Source organism: Hippocampus comes, unplaced genomic scaffold, assembly GCF_001891065.2.
Source record: "Hippocampus comes isolate QL1 unplaced genomic scaffold, H_comes_QL1_v1.1 scaffold14, whole genome shotgun sequence".
Taxonomy (NCBI): domain Eukaryota; kingdom Metazoa; phylum Chordata; class Actinopteri; order Syngnathiformes; family Syngnathidae; genus Hippocampus; species Hippocampus comes.
Window position 1 is genome coordinate 1,917,956 of NW_017805839.1, and position 10,612 is coordinate 1,928,567.

Consider the following 10,612-nt stretch of genomic DNA (forward strand, 5'->3'; position numbering starts at 1 on the left):
AAGAAATGGCTGAAATTAGTAGTTTTGATGCATTTCAATAACATAAAACACTTTTTCCAAGTTGAAAAAAATAGGTGGCTGTTTTATTCCATTTCGACTGAAAATAAGTGCCAGGCCAATCCATCAAAATAATGTGTGCGGTCCATCAGGGATGTAATGACCAGTCATCTCTGTTACCATTTGTTCATGAACAATTCATTATTGTCTGTACAATGATTGAAGGTAAAATGATGATGAAAGTTTGGACTTTGGTATGAATCATATCCCAAATAAAATTGATCTCAATGGGAAATTTAATTTTGAAAAATGCCCAAATCAAAAGATGTTATGGAATAGGCACTCGTCAAAGCTGCAATAAATAGTGTCCGTTCACTGCAAAGGTTTTTAACCGGAGGGGTCACCTGCATATTTCTGCAGGGGTGCAAGAACCACACCAGCGTTGCTCTGCTCGCTCTCGGCACTATAGAGATGGTTGGCGTGTATGTATCGAAGCACGTCGTCTGGCAGCAGGTACCTAACACTTTGACCGCGACGCAGAGCCCGGCGCACATGCGTGGCAGAGATGTCGTTGGCCACCCACTCGGGCACCACGTGGATGTTCTTGCGATACTTCCACAGCGTGTCCGACCGGTTGATGAACTTATGGGGGTCGGCACCAACACGCGTGATGCACACTAGGCCGAAGCGGCCCACGATCTCGGCGATGTCCTCCTCCTTCCACAAGTTGGGGACCCCGAAGGACTCGAGGACATCAGCACCGCAAAGCAGCATCAGCTGAGTTGCTTCTGCAATTTGAGTGGATGGTTTGGTTACATTGAATGTTTTTTTTTTGTTTTGTTTTTTGCTTTGGTATTAAAAATAAATGTTACACACAGGCATGCGCACACACGCACACACACAGTCATTGCCCACCTCTCTCTCTCTCTCTCTCTCTCTCTCTCTCTCTCTCTCTCTCTCTCTCTCTCTCTCTCTCTCTGTGTGTGTGTGTGTGTGTGTGTGTGTGTGTGTGTGTGTGTGTGTGTGTGTGTGTGTGTGTGTGTCAGAAAATGGAGAAAGTGAAGTGTTGGGAAGACTATACAGACTATACAGGGGCACTGATGGGTCAATTAGAGGTTCAGGCTTTTGTGGCAATTTAGGGCAGGCGCTCACAAGCATGTGATGTTGTCACACATCACCTGGAAAATGAAAAGAAACACCTCATCTAAAAATACAGCGAAACGTGGGCAACCATCGCTTACCATCAGTCACAAGGTAGAAAATGGATGGATGGGTGTTTTTTTTTTTTTTTTGCAAATATTATACACTGCAGCTTTGCTTTTGAAGGTGGAAGAGGGTGCACTACAATTTGACTGATGTGGATTAATGATAAGGAGGGCTCTAATAAAATCAATAAATTGCTTTGTACTTTCCATTTTTATGATTATGAACTTACGTCCAAATGATGTAGTGTTTTATTATATTACTTAAAAATATAGACGTCACCTAGAGTGTAACTAATGCGGGTCTTTTGCCTGACTTTCATGCAGACAGCATTCAATTCCAAGTGAGCGATGCTGGAAATGCAAGCGTGTGCATTGCGGTTGATTGGCGGCCAGCCTAAGGGTGAGTCCACCTTCCACCTGAGGTGAGGTGGGATAAGGGGCCTTCCACACTGCACTTGTTTTGTGTTGTGTCCGCCACGCAAGTTGGCCATATCTGTCACTGGTTACACACATATTTGGCCACGCACTTATCCATTCATTGTTGATTTGGCATCAAATAGGCCCAATAAAACGAGCACAATGGAATGGTCTGTATAATAACCTACCTCTTTTGTTGTGATATGATGCACTCTCAACATGATTCTCCTCAATGCGTCTCTTTTTCGCATACTTGACTGTGTCCACATCATCAGCATCTTGCTTGGCTGCTGTTAGTTCTGAGTGGTGATGCCTGAGGAGATACAGAACATAAATGATGAAAGTTGTTCAAGGTGTTAAGACTTTGGAAAAGTGACTTATGAATGAGTTGCGCTACCCTCCGTTATCATGGTGCAATCCGTACTCAGCATTGACGTATAACCGTACATTTTAAGATTCTTCTATTTGTCTTTCGCCCTTTCATGCACCCTGTAACCTGATAACCTGATAAGCTTTCCACTGTAGTAACCGCTGTCCCTGAAAGGGATAGTCTAGCCCAGGGGTGGGCAATCCCAGTCCTGGGGGACCGCTATCCTGCATGTTTTCCATCTGTCCCTGTTGCAACACACCTGATTCAATTGTTCAGGCCTCGACAGAGCTTGCTGATGATCTGATCATTTGAATCAGGTGTGTTGGAGAAGGGACAGATGGAAAACATGCAGGATAGCGGCCCTCCAGGACTGGGATTGCCCACCCCTGGTCTAATATATGAAAAAAAAATCCTAAATAGGCCATTCATTGAAGGTGCGCCTCATACTCCAGTGCGCCTTTTAGTGCAGAAAATACAGTCCTGCGAAATTTTACACTTTTTGAAATGGCAAAAACATGAATGATCACAACCTGTTCTCTATTCAGCAATGTAATTTTGGAGCTTGTGGAGGATCTAAGGCAGGGGTGCCCATTACATTGATGGCGATCGACCTGTAGATCGTGGACTGGTCCCAAGTCGATCGCGAGGGGTGTCGAGGAGAAAAAAAACAAACAAACATTTGTGTGTCTTTGTGCATGTTAGTAATATATCTTTTTGTGTTAATGTACACTGCACCCTCATCATGCTATCAGTCTCATTTTCACAAAAAGTATAAAAAAATAAAATAAATAAAGCAGGTAAATCTTTAACCTACGGTGGCGCGTGACCTGCGTCAGCGGAAGTTGTTAGCGCTCAGTAGTCTGCAATTGCAGCTTGTGATTAGAGCTGTTGCGCGATATCTTTTATCGTTATCATTATTCTCATTCAGAGTTTGTTTTGTACAATTCACTGAGGGGACGGGCAAAGAATGGGAATCTAGAGGGCCGAGGGAAGCACTTTAAAACGGTACGTGTGAGCTATGATAGTTAACAGGCTGCAAAAGTGCGTCGCATGCCTCCGTGTCAGGCTGTTACTCATCATGGCGTGCGTATGTGCGTTCGCGTACGCGGAAATGGGTCGAGCGCGGGAGGTTGGTTGATCGAAAAGCAGAAATGTCTAAATGAATGACTTTTTGGGAGGTCTGGAACAACAAGACACATCTCATACCTCTGAGAGGGTATACAGTAGCAGTCAAAAGTTTGGAAACGTTTTTTTATTATTTAAAAATTTCCTAAATTGTAGATTAATACTTAAGTCATTGACATAATAAATAAGTATTGATGGAATTGTTTAACAAAAAATGTTAATCAAAACAAAATGATGTTTAATAATTTACATTCTTACATTCTGTAAATCTGAAAATGCATGCACGAGATGGATCCTGTCAAAAAAAAATTTTAAATCTTGGAATATCATAACTTCTTAATGGCCAAACATTATGATTTTTTATCTAGTGCCAAAAACATTTTCAGTCAAAAAGGGAAACTACGATTTCGCACAATATCCCCTTTTCACAATATCCCCTTTGCTCGAAAAAACAGATGAGTCTCATTACATTAACCCTTAAAAAACACGTTTTTAAAAGTGTAAAGGACGAAGTTAAACACATACAAATACAACTTCAGTCGTGTGGAATTATGCCTTTAAAAACATTATTTACAAAAGCTTTGATTGTTTTTTAACTTAAAAGAACGATTGTTGTTTTTTTCAATGTCATATTACAATGATCAGAAGTGTGTTCTGCTGAAATTAACAAAACTTGAAATGAGTTTTTTTGATTGATTTTATTTTTAGAATGTCATAAAATTGTTGTCATAAAATTGTAACTGGCAATGCAGTGCCAAGTTTGTCCGTCTGCCTTACAGTTTTGAGCTTTGAATGGTTTTCGAGTCTTGCTTCCGGGTTCCTGTGTTGGGTTTGCATGTTCTCTCTCCAGGTTTGCCTTCCTTTCGTATTCCAAATAAATGTTTTTAAGTTAATTCGAGACTCGAAATTGTTGATAGGTGTGAACGTGTGTATGAAAAGTTGTTCGTAAACACGCCCAGTTATGAGCGTATCCCACGTCTCGCCTAGTCAGTTATGGTATATTCGGTTAGCCAAGCGAGCAATGATGGGAAACACCGCCAACGTTAGCATGTTAGCTTAATTCCTACCCTAACCAAGAACGACTATTTCTCCGCACCTCACGGTAGAGGCAAATTAAAAAATACACCAAGAGCAAATACGGAGAAAGCGTAAATATTACTTGAATAAGAAGAATGGTGAATAAAATAGTTATAAGTACTGTTTTTACCAGACAACGTTATTGAAGTCAGGCGCACGTCCGGTGTAAACAATATCTATGGATGACGTAACGCAGAGGCGTTCCTTTCTGAAAGCTGATTGGCTCAGTCGACGAGGAAGAAGTCGCGAAAACCGCACCCACGTTTTTGAGCCGCGTTCACGATCACAAACAAACACCGACGAAACGCACAAGAACAAACACTTCGGGTAATAGTTTAGACCGCGTCGAGAAGTAGAAATCGGGTTTCACTTGCCACGTTAAAAAGGAAGATATGGATAATTTTATACGTTAATCGCGCTACGGATCCAACGTGTTTACTAACTGATCCCTCCACCTGTGAGCCGTTGTCCCATTTTTAGCATGCTATCAGTCTGTTCGGCTAACTCACAACAGAGACACACTGGTTAAATCCCTGAGTTTGATTTGTCGATACAGTGTGTCGAGATCTATAATGCGTACTTCATCCAAACTATAGTCCCTGTTGCAGGTTAACTTGACGTGTAATAAACACATCCCTACCCTGTGTTACAACAGATTCGGGGGCTGGAAAGCGTTGAGAATGGCTTCTCGTGGAAAGTCAGAAACTGGCAAACTGAGACAGAATATGGAGGAGCAACTTGACAGACTGATGCAGCAGCTGCAGGATCTGGAAGAATGCAGGTGGGGAATGCAGATAAGAGTACAGTACAACACGAAACGTTTGATTTTCTGCTGTCGGTACTGGAGCAGCTGCACGGTCGCACGTCTGTCTCATACTTGTGAGGTTTGGTGTTCGCAATCTGTTCTGGCCTTCCTGTATGGAGTTTGCTTGTACTCCAGCTTCCTTCCACATCCCCAAAACATGCACGGCAGGTTCATTGAAGACTGTTGTGGGAACGAATGGTGACTTGCCTGCGACCATCTCAGGGTGTACTCGGTTTATCATCTGGAACCCCAATCAATACAAGCGCCATAGACCATAGAAAATTGATGGATGCTAGAAGATAAAACAGTCCTGCTTTCTCAATGTATGTATTCCAGGGAAGAGCTTGACGAAGAAGAATACGAGGAGACAAAGAAGGAGACTTTGGAGCAGCTGAGTGAGTTCAATGACTCCCTGAAGAAGATCATGACAGGAGACATGACTCTTGTGGATGAACTCAGCGGCATGCAGCTGGTATGCGCAGCGGACACACTCAGAAACTTGTGTCTTGTGACTTCAGCGAGGTGAACCACTAATCAACCAAAATGGCCCTCACTAAAGCGGCGTACATGCATCACAGTTCTTACCAAAACTGATCTATGAAAGGCAGCATGGTGCCACCGAGCATCCAGACTACAGGAAAATAAAAAAATTAAAATAAATAAAAAGACATTTTTGTGCTCAGGCCAAAGGAAAAAAAGTATTACTTTGGCAGCAACTGGTGCAATCTTGGTGTTTGTTTTAATGTATAGCGTTTTATTCATCTGCGTTTTTGAGATGTTTTGTTGGTGGTCCTTGAATGCCCCTCAAGGACTGTCAAAATCGAAAACCGGAAGTGTGTTTTTGCTCGTTTCCCAAAGAAATGTGTAATAGCCCATGTAGTCTACTTCGTTGTTCCAATTTGCTTATATTGCCGAACATTTATTGTTGTCGAAATGCCAGACGGTGAGTGTCATGACTTAATATTGTTTGCATCAAGTGCTCGTTCACACATTAAATATTTTGTTCACTGTAGTTAATATCTCCTGCTCTGTGCGGTGTATGCACATTATGGTTGCAAAAAAAAAAAAAAAACCTACATGCGTGCCTTCTATATGATCATTGGCTTATTATGCTCAGCTGGAGTATTGATCCGTCCGTTACCTGTGTGTTTTGTTCAGGCCATCCAAGCTGCCATCAGTCAAGCATTCAAAACTCCAGAGGTGATCCGACTTTTCGCAAAGAAGCAGCCGGGACAGCTCAGAACCAGATTGGGAGAGGTTGGAACTGTATTTTTATTTTATTATTGTTTTTTTTGTTTTGCTGTTGCCTTGCACGGTTTCCCCTCTGACGCCCTGTGACATTATTGTGCACAGATGGACCGTGACGTCATGGTGGGGAAGCTGTCTCGGGATGAGTACACACAGCAGAAGATGGAGGTGCTCACAGCACTAAGGAAGCTAGGAGAGAAGGTGAATAAAATGAGCAGTGGTGGCGCCCCGGAAAGAAAAAAACCCTGCTAAAATCCGGCCGTATTAAAAAAATTAATTTAAAAAAAGATTAAAAACAAAAAAAAGATCTTAACATGTTATTCATGCATGGCAGGCTGATTGAACACTCCAAATTGTCCCTAGGTGTGAGTGTGAGCGTGAAAGTTTGTTCGTCACTGTGTGCCCTGCGATTGGCTGGCAACCGGTTCAGGTGTCCCTGAACTTTATATATATCTATATCTATAGTAATCATAAATTGATTTTTATTTTTTACAAATGGACAAAATACAAAAATAAAATGTTCATCCTTGCGAGAATCACATTCAATGTGTCGTACCTAGTAACAGAGTCAACCTGGCCTCATCATTGTGACTATTCTTCATTTGTTGACAGCTCACAATAGAGGACGAAACTTTCCTGGCAGAAAATGCCACAGCTACTTTGAGCCAGTTTGAAAAAGTGGCAACAGGTAAGTAAACGAACACTGATAATGCTTCTAAATGAAATGCAGTTGCATTTGCTGATTTTTTGCATCATTCTTTTTCCAGGTTCTGAAGATAAAATATTGGCTTTAGCGAGTACCGGTGTGAAAACCAAAGCATAGCCTCCATCATTTTAAAACATATACAGGATTTTAAGAAGCATTTCAAGAAGGAAAAAAAATATGACGGTTGCGCTTAAAATTACAAATGCACTTTGGTTGTCGCTATATGCTTTTTTTTAACAGTATTCCTTTATACGTCTTTGTGTATTTAATATGTATGCTCTCTTAGGTACTAGAATATGAGTTGTTTTAATGTGTGGGGAAAACAAAGTTCCATTAGAAGTGTGCTATTGTTTGTTTGTGCCGCATTTGTCACGGTTTATGTATCTATCTCTATACATGCACGCACTGTGTGTGTGTGTGTGTGTGTGTGTGTGTGTGTTAGACAAAAGCATGAATGTTCAAGATGTGTATTGTCATTGTGTGATGAGTATCGAGTGGCCATGTCAGGTAGTATTAGGACCCTGAAAAGAACATTAAAAAAAAAAATCCTAAATCAATGCCTTTTTTACATATCTGATTCTTCTCATATTTCGACTTTATACTTTAACTTATACACTAGTTCTTGTAAAAATTATGATGTTCATATTACGAATTCAAGCTCATAATATCAATCTCGTAAGAATTCTACTTCTCATATTATCACTGTTGCTGTGTACAATCATTACTTTATTGTAGTTGTATAACTTTCATTACTTTATTGTAGTTGTATAACTATTAGAAAAATATTTTTAGGATATCATACAAGATTTTTAAAGTGTTGTTTGCATACAGTATGAAGAACGTTTGGACATAAATGATTGTGTAGCTGCATGTGAGCCTCAACTGCTTGGATTCTTATTAGGCATATTTTTCAGTTTTATCCATCATCATTAAATCTCAGCATTTTGTAATTTTTTTTGTGCCTTCATTTTTTGCAGCCCTTGATTGCAACATCAACTAAACAGTACTTTTAAAAGCATTGTTTTTCTCTCCATCGATATGACGCACAAAGGTCGTATGCCAGAGATGGGCATCAGAAATACAGGTGGAGTGGGTGGAGCGACAAATTTTCATCAGTGGTACTCGAGGGGCCACTTAGACGACGCACTTCTTCAGCAGATGTAAACAAAAATGTCATTTTAAGTATGGACCAAATATGTGATTTTAAAAATCTGGCGGTCATCAGGCCTGGCTGTGGGTTGGTGAAGTCGAACTCAGCTTTCCAAATACTAGCAAATTAGTTAACTTATGATTTCATAGGCTGGAGGGGCATTTTTTTACAGTGAGCCCACTGATTTGGATTTATTTCCAAAATCATTTGGGAACTGCATTTTGTATTTACTTGGGTTGTCTTTGTTAGTTACGAACATTTTCTTGATGGTCTGAAACATTTAGGATGAAATATATGTGTGTTGGGAGTGGGGGAAATCATAAAATTGACAAAGGAAGTAAAAAAACTTCACTGCAAAATTCCATCTCATTCTCCTTTATTTTGTTCACGAGCAAGCATCAACTTGACTACACTTTTGCCTGTCTATGGGCAGTAGAAAAGTGACAGCAGCAAGCACAAAGGAACCTTCCACCACCTACTCGCAATTCAAACTCCACATTTTGGGCAAATGTCAAAGAAAATAAACCTAAAGAAAAGGCTGGGGTATCGGAATTGTGGATGTGTGAAAGAGCAAAAATAGGTTGACGTCTCCGCACTCCAGTCTCACACAAATATGAAATGTTCACCAACTCGTGGTTCATGCGACGTTATTATTGTTTCCTTTTCATTGGATGGCTGAGACATTCAATCGGGGGCAAGTGATGTGTCGCTCAGTGTGGCTAATCACAAATCTGATTTGTTTGTGTGCGCGCGCACACACACGCGGGTACACACACTGACCATTCAAATATGATTTTTTTCCCCCCCAACCTTAAAAGAGTCACAATACCCGTACACGCGCGCGCGCACACACACACGGGTTACTAATGTATTCTGCCAAAACTTTGTCATTACGTACTGTACATCTGGTTAAAAGTGGATTTAGTACAATATCTATCGAAGAAACACAATGGCTCTACGTCAGCTACACAACAACATGGACACATTAACAGTGTGTAAAATCAAAACTAGCCACGCCCTGACTTTTTTTTTTTTTTTACAGACAGTCTCATTTAGTTCAGTAAGAAACCTAGCAGTTTGCAGTTACAAATGAACAACAACTTAAAACGCCAATATTATAAGCAGGGCTAAATTGTTACATCTGCTCCTTACACTGTGACCAGCAAAAGGCACTCCCATCATCGGGCCTGCAGGGGGCGCCACGGAGACTGCACAAAAATAATTCAAAGCGTATTTGCATGCAAAATGACATTCTTCTCTTCAAGCTCTTTAACTCAAAAGATCTCGCTCCAGAACCGTAATAGACAAACCCGAATTTACCCCGCTGTGGCTTTCACACAGAATCCAGACAAGCAGAATATTGCCGCAAAGGTGAGATGCAGCAATCGGTCATTCGACAGAAACTATACTTTCAACACAGCGAACAACTCTAAATGCAGACAATCACACCCCCCTGAGCTACCAACCCTCCTGATTTCCCAAGAGAGAGAATCAGCACAACTCCTGATGATTAATTTTTGTATCTTAAAAAAAAAAAATATGAACAACTTTTTATTCCTTATTGCTTTGTCGTAATTTTCTCATATTCTGACTTTATTTGTGAATTAAAAAGCAGACTCGCAGTGAGCCAAATGAAAATGAGAAAGAAAACAGGGTGATGACCTTTACTGAACTGTTCTAAAAAACAATATTGACTCCAAATACACAGTGTATTTTAACTAAGCTGTCTAATGACGGGCAGAACAATTAAATGCTCTTCCACTAGATCAGGGATGGACAACTGGGGGTCTCCAGGCTTCACACAATCTGTATGGCCCCTTCATTAATTAAAAAAAAAAAAAAAAAACTGGGATCATTTTTTAAACACCCCCCCTTCCCCAAATATCTTCAAAAAGGGCTGATAAAAATCCAATACAGTATACAGTATATTAAAAAAAAAAACAAGCAAGGGGAATGAGTAACAACTCAACGGGTGCCAAACAGCAAATCCGCAGGGGTCGACTGCAGTTTTAAGTTGTAATATCACCATTTAAGTTGCCCATCCCTGCACTCGATAGCAAAAGGTCCAAATGCCTGTTGTCATTCATACAATGTAGAATAGCTTTGTGTTCAGCAAAACAGGAACCGATTTTCCCATTGAGTCAATCATCATTATTTCCCAAAACACTGCATACGCTTTTGGTGATATTTTGGTTGATGGTGATTTTTATCAAGTAAAATTGTCTCTATAAAGATTGCAGAAGACAGTATTATACGGCCGCAATGTCCTGGACCTTCCGGGAAATGGGGAGGGTTGGCATCAGTCATCTGTCTCCCAGTGATCTTTATACACAAGTAAATGGCAGCTTGAACAAGCAGTGTACAGTAAAAGGGGCCCAAAACTGCTCATTCGTTCATGTGAGTGAGACTTATATTTGAGGAACAATATATACAACGTTGTCTGGGAGGAGAATGAAAATGGAGTCACTCATTTACAATAAGCAAAAGGACATTGCGTTAAGCGACTGTAAAC

The 10,612-nt window shown here is 40.6% G+C and overlaps 2 protein-coding genes across 5 annotated transcripts; one reads left to right on the forward strand and one right to left on the reverse strand.

The window, feature by feature from the left end:
• Window positions 1-51: 51 nt before the first annotated feature.
• Window positions 52-1,961, reverse strand: nmnat1 (nicotinamide nucleotide adenylyltransferase 1; the record flags this gene model as incomplete). The annotated part of the gene is made up of 2 exons (XM_019888000.1): window positions 52-785; window positions 1,808-1,961. Coding segments are annotated over 2 exons (555 nt in total), but the record flags the coding sequence as incomplete, so codon positions are not given.
• A 2,443-nt stretch (window positions 1,962-4,404) lies between these two features.
• On the forward strand, window positions 4,405-10,552 carry lzic (leucine zipper and CTNNBIP1 domain containing). Of its 4 annotated transcripts, XR_002170381.1 has the most exons (9): window positions 4,405-4,518; window positions 4,847-4,972; window positions 5,333-5,468; window positions 6,155-6,253; window positions 6,350-6,445; window positions 6,857-6,932; window positions 7,012-7,385; window positions 10,050-10,192; window positions 10,348-10,552. XR_002170381.1 is itself a non-coding variant. In XM_019887998.1 (7 exons), the coding sequence occupies exons 2-7, from the start codon at window positions 4,872-4,874 to the stop codon at window positions 7,065-7,067; spliced, it is 564 nt and encodes a 187-aa protein (XP_019743557.1). In that variant the 5' UTR covers window positions 4,405-4,518; window positions 4,847-4,871; the 3' UTR covers window positions 7,068-7,900. The 4 variants fall into 4 exon arrangements, 1 of the variants encoding a protein (XP_019743557.1); XR_002170380.1 differs by lacking the exon at window positions 10,348-10,552 and having other exon boundaries at window positions 10,050-10,337; XR_002170382.1 differs by lacking the exons at window positions 4,405-4,518; window positions 10,348-10,552 and adding an exon at window positions 4,531-4,648 and having other exon boundaries at window positions 10,050-10,337.
• Window positions 10,553-10,612: the final 60 nt, after the last annotated feature.